At 37.2% G+C, this 22,542-nt stretch overlaps 2 protein-coding genes across 2 annotated transcripts in view; both read right to left on the reverse strand.

Moving 5' to 3' along the window:
- LOC107592368 (oxysterol-binding protein 2-like) overlaps window positions 1-4,981 on the reverse strand; it is a 31,712-nt gene extending 26,731 nt beyond the window's left edge. The window contains exon 1 of the mRNA XM_016281869.1: window positions 4,544-4,981. Within this exon, the coding sequence (XP_016137355.1) occupies window positions 4,544-4,848 (305 nt within the window). The 5' untranslated portion in view covers window positions 4,849-4,981. The remainder of the gene's footprint in view (window positions 1-4,543) is intronic.
- Window positions 4,982-9,506: 4,525 nt separating this feature from the next.
- The window catches only part of LOC107592305 (ras-like protein family member 10B), a 27,094-nt gene continuing 14,058 nt past the window's right edge, over window positions 9,507-22,542 (reverse strand). Inside the window, exons 2-3 of the mRNA XM_016281769.1 lie at window positions 12,364-12,488; window positions 9,507-9,808 (exon numbers count right to left, since the gene is read on the reverse strand). Coding sequence (XP_016137255.1) covers window positions 9,538-9,808; window positions 12,364-12,488 — 396 coding nt within the window. The 3' untranslated portion in view covers window positions 9,507-9,537. The remainder of the gene's footprint in view (window positions 9,809-12,363; window positions 12,489-22,542) is intronic.

Genomic DNA, 22,542 nt, shown 5'->3' on the forward strand with positions numbered 1-22,542 from the left:
TTTTTTATGTTTTAACCTTTATTAAATGTTACAGTCCAAGTGTACATATAAATGCCTCATTCATTCAAGTAAGTGCATGGGTAATTTTGCAAAATGTGTTAAATATTTTATCTACACTTATTGTATAACTGCTGCTTTTTTGCTGTAATTGCATGGTTTTGTAAATAAATTGTTTTGTAAATACATTTTCCTCATGCCAGCTTGGTCAAGCTAGTTATTTAATGGACTTTAAAATTGCTTTCATAATAATGAGATGTTTATAGATTTGTTAAGTCATGTTATTTATGTATTATAATCTATATAATTAAAATTAAAGTAAATGTTTTGTTTAGGTAACATTATTAATTTTAAATGAAATATTAATGAACAGTACAGTAGATATAGAAGTGCAACTGTGCTAAGTCTGGCGTGCTGCGCATCGGGCCGATTCCGGCTTGAATGCCGCAGTGTCGGCAAGTTACGGCTGTCGCATCTGGTCTGGTTGATTCGGCCCAGAATCTGAAAGTGAGTACGCAAGCATCCAGGCCGGGTGCTGCAGATGGATCCAGTCCAATGGATAAGTCTCTTAACAGGTGAAAATTTAACTGAAAATGGCCCGAGTGTACGGAGAGGGATTGTGTATGAGGTAGATGTAAATAGCCAGCAAACGTCAGTTTTCCCTAGACTTTAGTCAGTTCACTTGACAGTAAATAAGGATCTAATCCTAAAGTGTCTATTTTTTTTAATACCATTGTTTTCCATTGTTGTTTAAGTGTTATTTTGGTTTCTGATCACCAAGGAGAGGCTACGCAAGGTCCTAAAGACGGCGGCCGCAACAAAAAAGTCACGTGACTGAAACCCATGAATATAGACATAAGTGGAAAGCAAGTCTGCAGTGTATGTTGTTACTAACTCAACTTTCACAGTTTTGCTTTACATTTAGTTGTGATATCATGTATAAAAAAGTGATTGAAATTAAATATTCTGAATTCCGGTGTAGTTATTTGGGTTTAATGTTCACAATATATATATATTGTTTACTTTAGACTAGGTTAATGTTATGTTTCTGACTTGAATCTTCAAATATTAAAAACTATTTGTTGAATGATGCTTCAATATTATGTTAAAATTTCTTACAAATAAGCAATAAAATCTGACAACTAATGTATCATACATTCTGCTTCTTTACCTTCATTTTTTTCAGGCTGTTCCAGCTAACACAAATGCGCATTCTAGAATAAACACAGCTGATTAAAAAAGCCCTTAAAACTGCAAGGGCTGCAAGGTAAGACTTGCATTTACAGTTTACAGTTGTGATAATGAGCATTACAATTTCTCCCATAGATGTTTCCAGGAAGTCCATTTCCTCCTCTTTCTACTTGGAGAAAATCCAACATGCACTTGTTGGAAACAATGTAGATGGGCAATATTTTCAACATGCTCAATATGGGGCAAGAAAGTCTGCTAGAAAGTTCAATGACTGATAATCTCAAGGGCACTGCTATGCAATATTTCAGAGACTGCAGAATCACCAGCACTAGGATACTTTATGACAATTATAATCTTTATAGCTCAAGGAACAGATATTAACATTTTCCTGTATGTAGGCCTGTCGCAATAATCAATATATCGACTTATCGCACAATATATGTACATGACCTCAATAATTTTTGGTGACACAATATATTGGCCATTATATTTACATAAAAATTAGTGTCACCATGTTTTTTGCATTCCACTTGCAGCAGTGTCTTTTGCAGCTTCTCATACATAACGTGGTGTAGTTGGTGCTAGTTCAAATTTTAAAAATGCTTCTACAAAAAAGTTTCATCTGCAGATATGGCCTTGTTTAGGGATCTGTGCCTTTGTGCATACGGACATCTGACTGCTAAGTAGGGATTGTGTTTTTCAGCAATAGTGTGTGCACCCTTAATTTACACAGAAAAGAAGGTCCGGTAAAAATCTGTAGATGGAAAAATCTCCATACAAGGTATTTGTGAATTTTTCTAATTGTTACTTTGCACTTTTTATTAGAAAATGTTTATTTATTATTTATTCAAGTTTTTTAAGGTATCTAATATTTTGATACTGAATTTCCATGATCTAAATATTCTTAAGAATTAAAAGTTTGTTGTTATTTGAAAGTGTGTTGGCCTTCTTGCATTATTATGCTTTTATATTATGATTATATATTCAGTGGCATAAAATGGTCTTAAAATGACAATAATATTGTTTATCACAATTATTTCCGGGCCAATATAACGCACAACAAAAAGTTGTTATCGTGACAGGCGTACCTGTATGCAGCATATCGTCCTCATAGTTGCATAATGAGCAATCATATACACATTTCAATGGGCAATATTTCTGCTTGACTAAATCATTAAACAAACAATGAAGCAATTATAAGACAGTAGTAAATAGGTTTTGTGACAGTTACCTCATGTGATCCACCTGTCTTCCTGACACAAGGGGAGAAATGAAACATGATTACCACTGCTGGCTAAAGGGCCTCTATAGCAACAGGTGCTACTGGCCGAGCTCACAGGTGACACATGTGAAGGAGGTTTAAATTTGAAAGAGATACTGTATCACTGCATGCATAAGCTTCACATCAGATGTCTCAGCCCCTGACATTCAAGATGCTGTCAAAAAAAAACAATGATATGAGTGTAGTTTTGCTGTGGTATATATATATATATATATATATATATATATATATATATATATATATATATATTATGTGATTCTCGTTCCTTCTTTTTCATATTATATTTTAAGGAAAGCTGGTTACCATGGTAAATGTTTGTAAAGGATTGTTGTGTGTAACAAGCTGGCTAAAGCTAAAGCTGGCTAACACATTTGTAGCTGGCCAGAGACTGAATATGGACCAAGTATATTGGTTACCAAGTAAAAAAAAAACACACACACACACACACACACACACACACACAAGCTAGAAATATGCCTAAACCTAAATTTGTAAGACACGCCCCCATACACATGCAAAAGTCGGTTGTCAGATATTAAAGGGGTCATATGACGTTGCTAAAAAGAACATTATGTTGTGTATTTGGTAATGCGGTTTAAGGTTAAAAACACACATTATTTTCCACATAATGTACATTACTGTTGCTCCTCTATGCCCCGCCTTTCTGAAATGCGTCGATTTTTTTACAAAGCTCATCGTTCTGAAAAGCGAGGTGTTCTCTGATTGGCCAGCTATCCAGTGCATTGTGATTGGCCGAATACCTCAAGCGTGTGACGGAAATGCCGATTACCTCAAGCGTGTGACGGAAATGTTACGCCCCTTACCATATTGTGATGCCATGTCCCGGCACGACGAGACAAAACCAATAAAACCCATTACAAACGAGGCATTTTTTTGCATCCAGTGGGGACATAATTACTGATTATAATGACTTATACTGTCTTTTTAGCGTAAACATAAAACCATGTCTGCATTTGTGATCGGAGAAATGACAAACAACAAGCCCTACTCTACACTGCCCAAAACTCGCGTTTGAATCGTCAGTGGCAAATTCTTTAAAAATAAAAAACGTACTTACAGGCTGTGAGTCAGAAGCGCCAGACTGTCCTTGTAAAGTTGGAACTGCCCCACTTTATAGAAACAGCCTTTGTGCCACAGACACATTGTAGTCTACTCTCCCAGGATCAGGAAACAGTCCTCCATAAAATGTGCTGCACACATCTGAATATTTGGATTGAACTGGAAAAGTGTTGTAAATACAACTTAACCACTGATTTTTTTAGTTGTGTCCTCTTTTGGAAGGCCAAACAAAGTAACGTAGTTTCGCTTTCACAACTAAGCACACAGCGTCTCCCCGACATGGCGGCGGCAACAACAATACTACAGCATAATAAAAGTTATGCCCTCTTTCTTTGCGTGAACATTTGGGCGGTGTCATGCAAATATTCCCACACAGTGACATAGACATGTGGGGGCGTGTTTAAACGAGGCGTTTTAGGAGGCCTTGGACACGTCTTAACTTTTATAAAGACCTAAATATTAAGATTTTAAAATCTATTTGGGTTTGAGACTTTAGTCTTTGCAACTTTAGGGATCTTATCTATGCACAAACAGCTTGTAACCCTCCAAAGAGAAAGGAAAATTTGAAATAGCATCATATGACCCCTTTAAAGTGCAACGGCTCTCATAAGCGTCACAGAGAATCGCTGTATGAGAATATAAATTGACATTAGCATGAGCGCTAGCTGACGCGCTAATAAAACATAGTTCTGTCATATAATGAGTGAGACAGGAGTTTATCCGCTCGTAATTACATTATAAATTACATTTGATTAAGTGAAGCGAGGGTTTTGAGGTGGACTAGCATCTGTCCACACTAGAGACGCGCTCATGAAGTGCAACGAGTGTCCGCATGTATGTTTGACAGCTCTCATGACCTGCATTGACATGACAGATCCCTACACTGTTCAGCCACAACAGCATACTAACATAGTCCAAATATATGCATACATTGCATTCTTGTAATAAATGAACGGCATCAACACAGGTGCATAAGGAACGTGTATTATTTACCTGTAATAGGACAGCAGTCCATTGCTGAGCACGAACCATCTGCGCTGGTAACCTTTGATATAGTTAGTCCATTTAAAGAGCCAGCCTTTGTACGTGTCCGAGCCCGGGGCTGGTGTCCCGCTCGCTGGCGTGGACGCAGCACTCTTGCCCTGCTCGCTCATTCTCCTCCTGCCCCGGTCCACTGCCGCAGACTGATGATGTCGCCGCCGCCGCCGCTGCTGCTGTTTGCAGGATAAGCACGGAACTGCGGTGAGAAAGGACACGATCCTGCCGGGGCCACTGCAGGGAGCGGCCACTCTCCCCATAAAACTCACCGCCGATGCTCTGAGATAGACGGGCTACCAGGGGAGGAGGAGGAGGGTCTGGGGCAGGGAGAGAGAAACAGCGCACTCCCCTTCTTTCTCTCCACGATGACAGAGAGATGAAGAGCAGCGAGCTTGAGAGCAGGAGCGACGACCACTGGCGCGAGAGGAGAGCGCTGCTCCAAAATCACCCGCGCACTATTTACGCTCATAGTTTTCATCCAGTCAGTCATATTTTGCGCTACACTGTTCATATGAATTACAAACATAGGCAGTAGGATACGTATTGAGTAATACAAAACACGCGCTCAGCAATAAAGATTATTTCAAATACTTACTGTTATAGTCACTTCTATATGTTATATACAATTCTATCATTTATTTAATTTAATGTTATTCAAATATACATGTAATCAATAGCACGTGCTGTTGGACTCTATTAGCTCCACTGCTAATAGTTAATAGTGAGTAACTTGAGCTTCAGACAAAAAATGTTTCCAGTAAGTTCTGTCAGGGAAAATAATTCTACAAACTAAAACATCGCCAAGAAACGTACGGACTGGATCAAAATATAAGTGGAGCGGAGTGTCTCCGCTCGAAGTACTCTGCAATAACTCCATCACTTGAACTCCACTCCAGATTTTCTCTCGCTAGTGAGAAAACTGACCACAAACGAAAGTACTGGACAAATCGCGTTCCGTATTGATTGGATAAGAGACTAGTGTTCCATCTCATTCGCAAGAGAAAACACCGCACCGAGAACGTTCCCCGCTTCTCATTCATTCCGGACTGCTCACGTTTTCTAGCGTCAACGAACGTGTCAGCACTTTTAGAACACCGCTTATCCAATCAGATTTGAGGAATGGAACTTTAATATTTCACTGCATTTTAGCATACAGTATGTGTACCATTGGATACCTTATCAAAGTGCTACAGTAAAGACTATGATAATGAAAATAGGAATATTTATTCACATTAATTTTGGGAAACGAGTAAATGTCTTGTGTCATTCGCGTTTTTATCTGTGTAGGTCTTAAGTGTAAAATTTGTTCAAATTTATTTTGTAATTGTTATTTGGTAGTTCGCACCGGTCTTACAGATTCATTTTTATTAATAGATAAAAAAACATTTTTGAGAAAAAACTGTCTTCTTGAAATACTATCATATTTTTCTGTTCTTCAGTGCATTCATTTGTACTGAATTATTATTATTATTCAATTTTTAAAGCTGAACGAGGTAAGTATGGAAAGGCAGTATTGTGATAAAATATTTCATAGAAAAGATCGTTCACCAATTGATGGCGCCATGGTGTTTCAAATGGGGCACAAGCAGTTGGTTTGGGATGTCAGACACAAAGTGATATATGAAATATTAAACAAAAGAGGGAAATAGCTAAGACATTGTTTGAAAGGGTTTATTAATTTTTCATTGATGAAACATAACAACTACTAAAAAGAAAACAAACATTTGTTTCCATTTGACAAAAAAAAGCAGGTAGCCCTTTAAAATCTAAACCAAAAAAGTGAGAGAAAAAAATCAGAGTCCAACCAAGACAATCTATATTCAGCATGTCTGAATGTTCAGTCTAAATCCTTTAACATTACTAGCACAGGACATATTCTGCTACATCGTCTAGTCCTCAGTCCACAACCATAGCACTTAACACTGTGTGGCATGCAAATGTATGAACCCCTCTCTGCTGTTTTATAACATTAGCCTGACTGTTTCTCAATCACTTACACTTAAACTACATGCTAAGCTTATTGCACACTAACATTATACAAAAAGACAAAAACGATGCTCAAGTATTGTTACAAAGTTCTGCTTGTACTCACTCATGTAGGTACGTACAGTAGGTACATCAGTGCAATTTACCCCTGATTGATTTTGGTTTTGCCAATTAAAGCATGCAGCTCCATTAAACAGAAAGAGATTCTCTATGATAAAAAAGTTGCTAACTTATTTATGTTTCTATCTGCTGACAGAGGTTCATAGCTCTTTTGCGTCATGTAAGATGTGTACAAGTGCATAGATGGCCATCGGAGTTGCATTTTAGGTTGAAGGAGGTTGATTTTTTCCCTTAGAACATATGACCTTTTTCTGTCATGGGAATGCATTCGGGGCGGGTGTGCGGCTTCTAGTACCATTCATTTTCTCAGTCTAATGAATTTCCACCTGCGTGCCAAAGCTCCACATTTTATTACCTCAGAACAGAGTAGGTGACAGAATAGGTGTAGCAGTGTGACAGCTCTAGCTGTGAATCAAGACTTCCACACAGCCAGCCAATCAATCGTGCTGACTATCAGCACATGTCTACAGAACGTTCTCTATTAGTTCAATTGAAGCTTGGACCAAACATTTACCTGTTCTCTACACTAGCAGAGAGTAGCATAGAAAAAAACTAGCCCCAGATCGACCAAATCTCACTGCAGACACTGACGCACTTTAACTTTAATGTATTCTGCATTCAGAAATACTCCAGAGAGAATGTGGATTGCACTGTCAGACTGCAGTCCACTGCAGTAAAGGATGTAAGCCTCCTCTGCATCCTGGTTCAGCAGAAATCATCAGGTTTAGGGAAGCCCCAGGGGACCTGTTGGCTTTATCATCACTTCTTGCAGCTTCTAGAGTGCCAGTAATTGTACATGCTTGCTGAAATCTGCACAACACCTCTCTATCCTGCCACAGGAAGACATTATTTTGTGCCTCACTTCTTCAGTCATCTATATTTAGGAGGTAGGATGTTCGCCATTTGTACTAGATTTGGCAGGACATATGGTGACAAAATTGCAATGGAGTTATATATATATATGTAGGCTGGGATATACCTATCTTGGCAAATGTGCTAAGAAGTTTGCAATGAAATAAGTCAGCATGATTTATTGAAGTCCAATATAACAGCTAAGGATCTCCAGGCATCTCTTGGCCATGTTCAAACATCCACCATGGAACAACACAGTGAACTGGAGAGGTGTATATGGAAGGACAGCTCATCAGTAAGAATGCTGGCAGTCGTGCACCGGACCAGAAGCGCAGTGCCACGTTGCGTCTAGGACAACTCACTGGTAAATAGTTAATCTAATCAACAAATAGGCAAAAGTTCACTTCAAGAATTAACAAAGTGGCATCACTGAGTTTAAAGTTTGGTGTTTGAAAAAACAGAGCAAATGTAAAGAAAAAGGGCGATCTATATTACCGGTGTGTGTACACTCATAGAAAACAATGTGAATTTTATGTGTGTGTATGTGTGTGTGTGTGTGTGTGTGTGTGTGAATGTGGCACTTCTTGTCCAGTGTGCAACCCCTTTAGATTATGGACAAAACCATTTTGCTATTAAAAAAACTGTTCCAATAAAAAATATTGTCCCAATCACATTGTTGGAATACTATATACACTTTTGCAGAGTCTGTGTAAAGTGGCCCATTGAATTATTACAAATGGAATGGGAGAATGGTGAGGTTTCTGTCTGTGGTTTATGAAGTCAAATGTTGTGGCAGGATCTTATTAATGTCCTGAAGCAGTTTTGCAAAAGGAAAAAAATCAACAAATAGGCAAAAGTTCACTTCAAGAATTAACAAAGTGGCATCACTGAGTTTAAAGTTTGGTGTTTGAAAAAACAGAGCAAATGTAAAGAAAAAGGGCGATCTATATTACCGGTGTGTGTACACTCATAGAAAACAATGTGAATTTTATGTGTGTGTGTGTGTGTGTGTGTGAATGTGGCACTTCTTGTCCAGTGTGCAACCCCTTTAGATTATGGACAAAACCATTTTGCTATTAAAAAAACTGTTCCAATAAAAAATATTGTCCCAATCACATTGTTGGAATACTATATACACTTTTGCAGAGTCTGTGTAAAGTGGCCCATTGAATTATTACAAATGGAATGGGAGAATGGTGAGGTTTCTGTCTGTGGTTTATGAAGTCAAATGTTGTGGCAGGATCTTATTAATGTCCTGAAGCAGTTTTGCAAAAGGAAAATTGGCCAATGAGTAACAGCACAGGGATTTTTTTGGAAGTCAGCGCTTCTGAAAGTAATCTAAAGATTAACATATTTCATGATACAGAGGAAGTTTCTAAAAATATTTAAAAAGGTATTGTCTCATTTGTTTTTAATTGATACTATAGCATAGGGAAAAATCAGATCATATTTTAGGTCAAATTTGAGGATCACTACAGATAATTCCAACAGGTTCACAAATTTTCGCTCATCATAATTCCTAAACCCTAAGTTTATCCTTCATAAAGGCTGTTTCCAAACAACAGTTAAAAACTGTCACACTGGAGTACACTTGCACTCACAGCATCTGAATTTAAATCTGAGCAGGAAGGGGAGACAAATTATACTCTCTTTGAGTCAGATGCAATATTTTACTCAGACCATGTCAGACTTTGGTAAGATGAAAAAAAAACTTATCTGCTTCCATTTTTTTTGTTAGAGTACACTGGAGTAAAGTGAAATTAGTAGTACCTAAGGTAATCCATCAGATGAATGCATCAGTTACAGAGGCCCCTAGGTGGTAATATTCCAGCCATTTTGATTGACAGTTTGTCCCCAAAGCTCCATTCTCGTGGTACAGCAAAGTTGACTTTCAATACTGACTTAGGGCCAGTTAAAATCATATAATTAAGATTCTGATAACACAAACTGGTCTTAAATAAGCATCAATTAAAAAAAAGGCTACATATCCGTCACATGACATTACAGCGGTTCCTCTGCAATGCCCCTTGGAGACGGATAGAGGTGTGGTTCGGACGCAGTCCTCGTGCCACGGCTATTCCCAGGAGCTCTTTGAATAGCAGAAGCACATGCCAGTTATACTTAGCGGAGCACTCAACATAACCACACTTCCATGTCTTCTTCACCAGTACAGACACGGCCCTGCGCTGGGTGAACCGATGCCGCTGAAGGTCCCGCTTACTGCCCACCACCAGGATGGGCACTTCACTACTGCTGCCCACTCTTACGGAAAGACACAGAAAGACACAGAGAGAGGGGAGGTAGGTGAGATGGCAGGTGAGAAGAGCAATAAAAAATAAGTTTAAGAGGGATTTAGCAAGTGAAACAAAGCAACCACATGAGAATCGATCTGTTTCTTACATGAAATTTATTTTGGCCATATTTGTTCATGTTTGCACGCTAATATCTTCAGCAAACATGCACAGACACACACACAAACATGAAAAGCCCCTCAGCTCCTTGACACACTCTAAAGGCACTGAGCTCATAATGTGTGCAGGAGAATGCATGATGTGTATCCCTTCTCAGTGCTTGACTGTGTTTGAAGGTCACACAGGCACACACACATAATGAATGAAGAATGAAAGCATTTCATGTTCAGGGGGCTTCAAAGGCAAATGTATGTGTGTGTGTGTGTGTGTGTGTGTGTGTGTGTACCTACTTAACCATATTTTGGGGACAAATTTGTACCCAAAAGTGAGCTAAACCTGACAAAATCTCCAAAAACTTCCCTTTGGGGACGTCCTCATTTGTAAAACTGGTATAAAAATAAAGTAAACAAAGTTTTTTTTAAATTGTAAAAATGCAGAAAGTTTCCTGTAAGGGGTAGGGTTGGTGTAGGGCGATAGAAAATACAGTTTGTACAGTATAAAAACCATTACGCCTATGGAATGTCCCCATTTAGATAGCTAAGTAAACATGAGTGTGTGAGTGTGTGTGCGCGCGCGCGCATGTGTGTGTGTGTGTGTGAATTTTGCTAAACTGAAAAAAGTGCAATGAAATTAATTGCCAATTCACTGTTGCACAGGGAGTTCAAATTAAAATGCAAGGTTTCACTTATTTGCTTAGAAGAAAAGTTAAACACAGCCTGGTTGAATACATGTAGCTATTAAATAAACATCTGGCCAATTAATATAGTATTGAGTATCTTTACATAATAGTAAATTACCAAGGGACCCATGCATACAGAAATTACATATAAATATTTAAAACCTTTAATTTAACACATTAAATTTAATTGAGGACCCAAGGGTATTCCATATGATTCATTTTAATATAAAAAGCATACCACTGCTATTATTCTGATTCTACTCATTTCAAATCTTTAAAATATCGAGGATTTATGCTATTATATATATATATATATATAAACCTAAGACAGTTGAGCAACTAGAAGCCTGTATTAGACAAGAATGGGACAACATTCCTATTCCTAAACTTGAGCAACTTGTCTCCTCAGTCCCCAGACGTTTGCAGACTGTTATAAAAAGAAGAGGGGATGCCACACAGTGGTAAACATGGCCTTGTCCCAACTTTTTTGAGATGTGTTTGATGCCATGAAATTTAAAATCAACTTATTTTTCCCTTAAAATTATACATTTTCTCAGTTTAAACATTTGATATGTCATCTATGTTGTATTCTGAATAAAATATTGAAACTTCCACATCATTGCATTCTGTTTTTATTCACAATTTGTACAGTGTCCCAACTTTTTTGGAATCGGGTTTGTATATATATATGTGTATGTTCAATATATGCGAAGAGATAGAGAGAAAGAAAAGAATGTGTGCAAGTAATATCAGCACAAAAGAGGTGAATTGTCTGTCAAAGAGACCAGTGCCATTGTGTTTAATAAGCCTACTTCAATCACTCATGCCTGTGTCTGGGTGCTTGTGTCATGTTTTACACTGATTTATCCCCCTTTCACACAGTTTATCTGTGCTTCCTGTCTACCCTCTCACTATCTCAAACATTTTAAGCTCTTGTTTAGTCAAATAACCTTTGTGAAATTTTCCTTCTTCCTTTCCTTCTTATATCAAACCCTCTGCATGTGAACTGAGCTTACATTCAATATTCTACCACATCAAACATCTCCATGCAATCTTTATATATTTAACTGAATTCCTAAAAACTACATTAAACTACATTAAAATCGTATTGTCTAAAGGACTGCACTAAGACTGAGGTGTTCTCAAAGCAGTGAGAACGTGAATAGCATTCGTAAAACAGAGGTGCGATATTATGGGTGGGGAAAAGGGCTAAAGGTGGAGACTGCAGATCATTTTCTGTCATTCATTCAGTTCACATAAGACCTTTATGCAAATGCACAATGCTGCACAACATCTATGTATGGTGCACAAGACCTTCACATGCAAAAGGATTTTCTCACTGGCATCTATTATATTCTTATCAGCTGTAGTGAATTGTGACAGTGTCTATGCTCTGTAACTGTCACTCATCCATATTCTCAAATGTCACCTCATTATCTCAGCATTAGCTGGGGAAACAAGGGCCAAATGTTATTAAAAACATAAAATCCAATCAGTAGTTTGTCGCTGCATCTGATACAGTCACATTCATCAGTGCTGATGTGCCTCATACTGCTAAGGAGCTAAGAAAAATCGGTTTCAATGATCACAGTTGGTCCCATTCTAACAATAATAGAAGGACTGTCAAACATATTAGATCTATCATAGCACGATAATCATTCTCTATTATTCTTTGAGGTGAGTCATTTCAGGTTCTGAATGAGCTCTGTTATCCTCTGTTATCTTACCTGTTATCCACAATTTGCTGTCGGATCATCTTGACATACTCAAAGCTTTCCACACAGCAGATGTCATAAACTAGAATGTAGGTGTTTGCGCTGCGGACCCCTCTACACCGCGTATCCAGCCACTCCTGATAGATAGAAACAAACAGACAGACAAAAACACTTGATCAAACAGATGGCCGCCGATTGATTGCTTGACAAAGCAGGCAATTATTTGTTTATCTGTGTTGATGGGAGGCCAATGTACAATTAATTTTTGAAAATCAAACATAAAACGTTATTACAACATTTCACAACGTTGCATTTTGGTTGTAGTTAGGTCAGGGCCGGAGTGGGAGTCATTTTCAGCCCTGGAGTTTCATGCCAGAGCGGCCCACTTTAGTTCACGACTGACTATAGCTATTACAATAATGTAATGAAAACTTCAGTAGGCTATATAAGTCTGCAATAGCGCACTGTTCTCTACAGACTTGTAATTCATTATGTTTTTCTACAGCTTTGTTTTTAAAAAAAAAAATTTTTACTGGCCTTTTCAGCGCCGCCTTTGCACTTTCTATTATACATTTTTTTATCTATTATTTTTGCTCACATATCTCCAACAAAATATTTGTAGGCCTACTGTACCATAATGTCTGCCTGCAGTTAAAAAGTTATCAGAAATAATCTAATTTGTTTTGCTTAACCTATATTCTAAAAATAATTTTAATGTCATACAAAAAAAAAAAAGTAATCGGCCTGAGTAAATTGTATTAGTTGTAGTAAGTTGATATTCTGATTATATTTTTTTGCAAGCACATTTTACCAATTCCAAACAACATCAATCTTAATAACCACTATTAATCTTGTATTTAATCACTTATAATCTACATATTATTGTTCATGAAGGCTGGTAGTGAAAAACGCCTTATATTCAGGTGTGCATAATTATTAAGCAGGTTATCTTCTACAGATAAAATCTCGAGATGGACTAAAAGTGAACTCCCAAAACTTACTGCCAGATTCTGGAATATAAATTCTTCAAACAGTGGTACAAGAGGATGTGGTGCTGGTCCTTCAAGAGTCACTCTCAACGTATCTGTCTATAAAGCCTATATATATTTCCTCTTCTGCTGTCGAGGTAATGCAAGGAATGTTGTGATTGGTTGTCAAGGCAGCCAATCAGAATTTAGCAGCCTCGTCTCTGATTGGCTGGAATTATGGCATATTGTAACGCTGGGTTATGTTGAGCAAGCGAGCCGTTGGCATTTAGAGAGCACTGAGGGGGGCATCAGGTGAGCAAGCTAGTGAAACGTTGCACGCGCAAAAGAGAAGGTCTGCACACACTTAAAAACTTATTTTAAATGCAAAATTGATTTTCGTGTGCTCAAAATACTTTCTTCTTTGCGAGACAAACATTTTCTCCACAAAACTCAGTTCACGTGCGTGCAAAACGCACTTTTGCGCGCTCAAAATATGACTAAACACTACAACTTTGAAAAAATTTATGTATTTGCAAACATTAACATTTTATACAACCTGCCTGGTAGGCCAGAAAATATCATAATATTTTTCTTTTTTTAGTTTAGGTTTTTATATAAAAAGAAAATAAAGTGTTGCAGAAATATTGAAAAAAAGTTTGATTTAGGTTTTTAAATGAATCATAGTATCATATAAACCTTGAATTAATGAAGCATTAATTCTCCAGTGGTGATCAGGGCCCATATAACTGAATATATCATTTTAATTGCAGGAAAGACATAAACAAGTAAAGAAAATAATGCAATTTACTGTATGTGAAATCACACTTCTTTGTTAAACAATTTTACATAATTTTTTAGAGTGGGGGAGAATATAAGGTTACAGCTGTTAAATAGCAATGATTTACCTACACTGTAAAAAATAAGTGTAATTTTAACTGTAAAATTTTGTAAAAACGCAGTAATTACCCATACTGCTGAATGGGGGACATCTGAAAGAGGCAGCAAGCCAATTTCTTTAGCTGTGACACACTGACCTCATCTGCTCTCTCTCTCTCCTTCCCCTCCAATCTTCTCAATAGAGCTCTTATGATATGAACTGAATATCAATTCCAATATTCATTTACATCCTTGGATGTAGTAGTATATCATGTCATACCAATACCATGACATTAAATAATTCTATCATTTGATAAATGACATAGGTTGCATAAATGATTTGACCAGACCTCTCTGTTTCAGAAAACATTTTGATGTTATGCTTCAGAGTGATTTTTATTTAATATTGTACGAAAATAAATGTTCATTATGCTGTTCTTCTCTCATTAAATTGCATATTGATTGATTTATCGATATTATGTACCTATTTTAAACAACCATCTACATTTTTATTAACTCACAAATGCAACCAACATTTTACACTTTTTAAAAAAATTATAAAGAAAAATAAATAATTGAGAAAAAAATCAAGTCCCACATGAGATCAGTAATCTTATGTCATGACAACAGTCAAGAAAGTCTTTCAGGCTTCTGTGCTTAAATGTGCAATGTGTAAAATAGTGTAAATCCTCATTAGGAAACAACAAAAACAAGGTTCCAGTTGTTGAAAAATACATTAATGTAGAAAAATAAATGTAAAAAATTACAAAAATAAAGCTGTTAATGCTTATTCTTTATTTGAGACGCTTTTTGGCTGCTACTATAGGCTCAGTGCTAAGAATCTTTTCTACAGATAACCAAATTACAAGCAATAGCAGAAAATAAACACAGTAGAACAAAGACACAAATTAAATAAACAGTGCATTTCAGGTTTTTCATGTAGGTCTAAAAGAAGCTTTTAGGTACAGAAATGTAATAATTATATGTAAAATAACACTGCATAGTCTTCACTGTATAAATTAAATATAGATTAATCCTTATTAAAGTTACAAAAGTTGTTCAGTCAAGTGCAGTGAGAGATTTATTTTTCTTTGACAGTAGCGGTTTGTTAGTCTGCTTTCACTTTAAGACCGAAGCACCGATCTAATATACTGATACACATACGTTTTCTTTCTCAGCTGTTTACATAACCGACTGTGTTTACTAGGATATTCGTCAATTGCGTGGCATTCATACATCGTATCGTTAGACATTTGATCGATGCATCATCCATATCAATGGATCGTTACACCCCTACAAGCTAGATATTCACCATCAGAATTTACATTCTGCTTTGTTTACTGACTGTGAATCAACACAAATTCTTAAGGCAATATTTTGGTTGATTTTTTTCCCCAGTCTATTTTTGTAGCATCACCTATTTCAGAACATTCAGCACAGATAGATAGATAGATAGACACACACACACACACACACACACACACACACACACACACACACACTCAAAAAATGCTGGGTTAAATACAACCCAGTGCTGGGTAAAATAGGGACAAACCCAGCAATTGGGTCGTTTTGACCCAGCGGTTGGGTTACTACCCAGGTTGGGTTAAGCATTTAACCCAACCGCTGGGTCAAAACAACCCAATTGCAATTGTATTTAACCCAGCATTAGAGTGCACATATATATATACTGTACCTACATAGATAAATAAATAAATAAGCAAGCAAGCAAGCCAGCTGTGAATAATCTGGCTTCACAGGACTAACCACGGCATATCCCTAATAACTAAACTCTAAAGAATCAGTGATTGAACTGGATAGAGCTTGCATGTGGTGAAATTCCAGTAGATCTTGTTTAATTGCCATATTGATTGTGATCTGTATTTGTGTGTGTGCTGGGGACAGAAGAAAGATCGAGTCAAATTGAAGCCATTCGTCGCAAGCTGATCGACGCTATTCATCAAGCTAAGAAAATCGATGTCAACTGTAGCAAAAACAGTGGTTGCACATTCATCTTGACAGGGGAATAATTACCTTCATCCTCTACCGAAGTTAGAAAAGCAGTCCACTGCTAATATTTTACACTCAGAGATGACCACTCTGATTCCACACTGAGATTCACTTGTGCACGCTTACACATTAGTGTCATAATGAAAACAAATCAGGTGTGCAGATAAACGCACTGACATATTGTAGATCATTATAGTATAACAGACATGGGAGGAAAGATATTTAAAGGGATAGTTCACTCAAAAATGAAATGATATCATCATTTACTTGCCCTCATGTCATTCCAAACCTGTATGACTACCTTTCTTCTTTGGAACACAAAACAAGGTATCTGGAATGATGGGTCTGAAACAGCAAGGACTTCACTGACTCTTATTATATAGACAGAAAAACACTAAGGCACACTTTTATGTGAATGACCACTTTCTGCATTCTCACCACTACTCTCCATTTTCTGACTGATCATCTATAAAACCAAAAAAAATAATTGGAGGGGAGACAGTCTGTGTGTTTGGGTTTAAACCAGTCCTTAGATGCTGAATAAGTCTCTGTTTTTTTTCCCATCTCTCTTTTCCTTTTTTCCTTTTTCAATTTCCTGCACATCAAAAGCAGACACCTTGCCCTCCGTCTCCACTGGGGAATCTGACGGTTCTCAGACCTTATTAAGCACAAACTCAATATTCTATGAGATTTTATGGAGTTCTAGCTCAGTGATCATTGGTAGATTGAAGCAATTATCTGCAGTGGGTTTGAGCATTAACTATGGCACTAGAGCGCAAGACAAATTCCTTTCAATTAAACGTGAGCCTCAAAGCTTTCTGTCTTTTCTGCTGAGCACTGTTCTTACATAAGTGCTCCCTCACTATGCCTGTTAGATGTTTCAGATGCGCTGCCATCCCCATGAATGCTAAAAATAGAAGCTTCTCTCTCTCTCTCCTTGTCAAGCCTCAGTTCTGATCTTCACTGTGAGTGTGAGTTAGAGAGAGGACACATTCAGATTCACTTTCATCATAATTCAACATTCTCCTCTGGGCAAGGAAGGTATCCACTTAAAGCAAAAACTTGGAAGATGTCCACCAGAAATTGCTGAATGGGTAGTTGTGCTACTGAAAGCTGCCAAGTGAGTTCACAAATAAATGTGATCTGATCCATGCGTACAGTATGTTTGTTGTTATCCTGAATGGACAGCTTGGACAGATACTTTTGTTAGGCTAAAATAGGAGCAGCAAGGCACGTCTATTTAGGACCACATGGAGCTCCATCAGTTTGATAATTCATTGATAGTTCTTTCTAAAATTTCTTTCTTTCTATTTTTAGTTATTTCTAAAATTTTGAAAGATGTTCAATAACAAAGACTTGAATTCTATTAAAATAAGATTAAAAATGTCTTTTAAACATTAAAATATATTAAACATAGTAAAAATTTTATTTTTAAACATAAAATGTATAAATAATATAATACAATTTTTATAAAGTATGTCTAATACTATATATATATATGAATAAAGATATATTTAAAAAATTGCAAAAATGTACATTCCATTGAGGCTATTAGAATAATTAATACAGTTTGAATCCAGGAGTACATCAAAATGCTTTTTGGCTTCAAATACAATACCTAATGCATTGTTTTTTTTTCACATAATACTGCTGAATCTTTCTCTCTAAGCCACCTGTTTATTCATGACTGAATGCAAAACAAAATCATACTTTCAGCACAACATTCATTCATCTACAAAACAGTCAGGTATTAGTGGTGCCAAATGTAGATGTGGAAATAATCCAGAAAAGCACTAAGTCAAATAACTGCATGTCTCAGTTAAATCATTACATGTCAGGCAACTAAACTGCTTGTTCATTATGCATCATCTTTATTTCTGGCTCAGTCCCTGATAATTGATGGTATAATTACTAAACTATATTTCTTAATTTTATGCTGAGGTGCACAGCTAGATTTATTGTGTTGGTTTCTTTATACTACTCACTGACACTGTGATGTATGACAATGCATCCTAAATGAGACAGTACACTTTTCAGGCATGAAAACAATAATGAGAACATCTGTCCTTGAGACAGCCCAGTTGTGAACTTCATCCATTTTAAAGGCAGATGAATTTAATATTGTCTTGAGAGAAGAGTCACTCGCAGGAATATTACATTCCATTTTTATTTAATGTTTTTTGGGTTACACTTTTTGAAACAGTGCTTAAAAAGCTGTTAAAGCTGTGCGTGAGTGAGTATATGCAGAAAATATGTGTGAATCTCAACTGGTTAGACCATAATCACTTTTGCAGTTTAAACACTGAGTACAGTGATAGATTGATCCGGTTATTTTGTAAGTAACAAAATTATCCTTCACATAACAAATCACCCTTATTCAGGGGATTGAAAGAGATTGAGTAGTTGAAAGAAGCAGGAAAATCAAAGCCCAAAGTTAATATTCCTCAACTTCACTGGCTAAAAGAACAACCAAAATGTCCAAGTGGCACAAGCACATTTTCTCCTCAGCTAGTGGTGAGAAACATAGTTCAGGAGCAAGTGCATGGCTCTGGGCAAAGTGAATTTTATCACATTCTGAAGAGCATTACATGATCAAGCAACTGCTGTAGACGCGGGGGAACGTGTCACTGAGCTCTCTGTTGTCATAATTGAGAGAGAACAAGAGCGAGAAAGAGAGGCTGGCAGTAACAGGAAATCCTGAATCATGCTGGCTTTTGATCTGCTCCATCTGCCATGGCATCATGTGAACAAACTGCGACATTCAGTCACCAAAGTTGCCAAGCAGTCAAAGATTATTATTCACAGTTGTCTATACAATGAATATCAATGGGTGCTCAGCGATACTATTGCATTTTGCATTCCAGTATACAGAGATATAGAGTATAGGACATATTTCACTGAACCATGATGCATTATGGGGAGATGTGAGGATTTAGAATTTTTAAGTCTTTTAGCATGGAATATTAAAGTAGAAGTAAGCAGTGTTGAATGTATCATTTGAAATGTTGTCTACGGTCATTGTCATTGTTTTTTACATTGTAAAAAAAATTGTTGTAAATAAATAAATAAAAGATTGTTGCAGTACGTTTACAAGACAACATTGTTTTCAGTGTAGCCGTAGTTACCATATAGCTACTCAGAAAAAATTAATATAAATTCAACTGTAATGTAAACTAAATAAATTACACATTTACATTATTTACTTGAGTTGCTCCCTCAAGTGGAGGAGTTTAAGTATTTCGGGGTCTTGTTCACGAGTGAGGGAAAAATGGAGCGGGCAGGTTGACAGATGGATTGGTGCTGCTTCCGCAGTAATGCGGTCATTGTACCGGTCTGTTTTGGTGAAGAAGGAGCTGAGTCTCAAGGCGAAGCTTTCAATTTACCGGTCGATCTATATTCCTACCCTCACCTATGGTCATAAACTCTGGATCATGACCGATACAAGCGGCAGAAATGAGTTTCCTCCACAGAGTGGCTGGGCGCACCCTTAGGGATAGGGTGAGGAGTTCAGTCACCCGGGAGGAGCTCGGAGTAGAGCCGCTGCTCCTCCGCATCAAGAGGAGCCAGTTGAGGTGGCTCGGGCACCTGTTTTGGATCCCTCCTGGACGCCTCCCTGGTGAGGTGTTCCGGGCATGTCCCACTGGGAAGAGGCCTCGGGGCAGACCCAGGACACGTTGGAGAGACTATGTCTCCCAGCTTGCCTGGGAACGCCTTGGGGTTCCCCAGAGGAGCTGGAGGAGGTGTGCGGGGAGAGGGAAGTCTGGGGGGCTCTGCTCAGACTGCTGCCCTCACGACCTCACTCGGATAAGTGGAGGAAGATGTTACATGTTATGTTATTTTACATTATTTACAATATTTACAAAATAAATTTAATGTATAATAATATAATTTAAAGGTGGGGTAAGCGATTTCTGGTAGCCAATGTTGACATTTGAAATCACCAAAACAAACACGCCCCTACACCAAAAGGGTCTCGCCCCTATTTTGATAGCTCCGCCCCACATATACATACGCAACTCAGGCAATGATTAGTTCTGTGAAACAAAGCAAAACCAACGTTACACAGTGTCTACACCGGACGTGAGTGGTGCGGCGCAACAAAATACTATGGAACTCATTATAATCAGTGATGCTGTCTACACCATAGATATATATACATATCTATGGTCTACACTGGATGCGGCGCAGCACGACACGACAAATCCCTGACAGAAAACTGCTGCTGCGTTCTATTCATGACGTATTGACACAAATTTCAAATGATTTCCAATGGTCGCTTTGTCGTGTCCAGTGTACTAGACAGACTTTAGTTGTTGCGGCGCAGACACGGTGTTACTCACCTACACTCTTAAAAATAAAGGTGCTTCACGATGCCATAGAAGAACCTTTTTGTCTAAATGGTTCCAGAAAGAACCTTTAACATCTGAAGAACCTTTCTGTTTCACAAAAGGTTCTTTGTGGCGAAAGAAGGTTCTTCAGATTATAAAAAGGTAAGAAAGAGATGGCTCTTTAAAGAACCTTTGACTGAATGGTTCTTTGTGGAACCAAAAATGGTTCTCCTATGGCATCGCTTGAAGAACCTTTTGAAGCACCTTTATTTTTAAGAGTGTATTGAGAAGAAACAAAGCAACCTCGGCGTCCGATGGCAGGCCTTCCGCTCCTTGAGTTCTCTCCAGCGCTGGAAAGCTGATCCGATATTTACACAGGTCCTACTTTTTGCCTTAAGCCTGCTTTTGTTCTGCAGACGTTTTCCACTTTTGTTTTTTATCCGCCATCTCTATCTTTCTGTCGCTCGGCTCGCTAATGTCCGTCCTGTGCACTGAACGCTCTCTCCTCCACATCATGAATAGACATGCCCCGCCCTTACTGCTGATTGGCTACAAGTTTGTTTTGCTAGTCGGCCCGAATCAGTTTTCTAAAGCATTTTTGAAAAATAGCTTACCACACCTTTAATATAAAATAAAATAGAATAAAACAATATAATATATATTGTTTTTTTTCTGATTTATACATTGTTGCTTTGACAAAAAAAATCATGAATATTTCTATGAATTTTCTGATGGTTAAAGAAATTGAAACTTTCTTATATAGCCTAAAAGCTTTTATTTGTATCTGGGTTTAAGATAATTAAGTTGCTTTTTGTATCTATGAATTTGCTAGTGGTTAGAAGAATTTACACTTTCATCTGTTTTAAATCATGTTTATTGATTTAAATTACTTTGACCTTTTCAATTTATTTATTATTTGGTTTTATTTTCATCTTAAATGTCTGCATATAATACATGGACCTGTCAAAAGAAGCCAGAAGCATTTTAATAAAGATGTATCCACACACACCTCCTCTATGTGCTCCAGCCTGCCATGATCAGGGGTCTCATTTATAAAACTCTCTGTAGATTTCATCCTAAAAGTGTACATATGCACAAAAGCCAGATCCTCTGATTTATACATTGTTGCTTTGACAAAAAAAAATCATGAATATTTCTATGAATTTTCTGATGGTTAAAGAAATTGAAACTTTCTTATATAGCCTAAAAGCTTTTATTTGTATCTGGGTTTAAGATAATTAAGTTGCTTTTTGTATCTATGAATTTGCTAGTAGTTAGAAGAATTTACACTTTCATCTGTTTTAAATCATGTTTATTGATTTAAATTACTTTGACCTTTTCAATTTATTTATTATTTGGTTTTATTTTCATCTTAAATGTCTGCATATAATACATGCACCTGTCAAAAGAAGCCAGAAGCATTTTAATAAAGATGTATCCACACACACCTCCTCTATGTGCTCCAGCCTGCCATGATCAGGGGTCTCATTTATAAAACTCTCCGTAGATTTCATCCTAAAAGTGTACATATGCACAAAAGCCAGATCCTGCGCAAAAATCCCTTGATAAATCCCAGTCAGAGGAAGATGTGCGTACGTGCATCTCCACCCCGACTCCTCCCCGAAATCACCATATATGGAGCTTACAACGCCTAGTTTTACTATGCATAACCTCATCTGCATATCATTTCTATGCATATTCCCATCCATGTGACACCATGTTTAGGAATATGTCACCGTCAAAGGTACAAGACATTAAGGAAATATGAGATACAGACTATAAATGCCATTTGTGCCATTAATTTTTATTGCTAAAAATCATCCAGTATCCTTGTTTTAGAATAAATATATCAAAATATCCATAAAAAACTGTTTAAAATAGTTATCAGAAAAATTATTTAGAATAGAGTTGATCTCATTCATTTCCACTGGCCCAATAATATTTCAATCGTTTTAAAAAATTCAAATTAAATTAAATTATTGCAGTTTTGCTGATAAGGTGAACATCTT

Source organism: Sinocyclocheilus grahami, unplaced genomic scaffold, assembly GCF_001515645.1.
Source record: "Sinocyclocheilus grahami isolate Dianchi unplaced genomic scaffold, SAMN03320097.WGS_v1.1 scaffold152.1, whole genome shotgun sequence".
NCBI classification, from domain to species: Eukaryota; Metazoa; Chordata; class Actinopteri; order Cypriniformes; family Cyprinidae; genus Sinocyclocheilus; species Sinocyclocheilus grahami.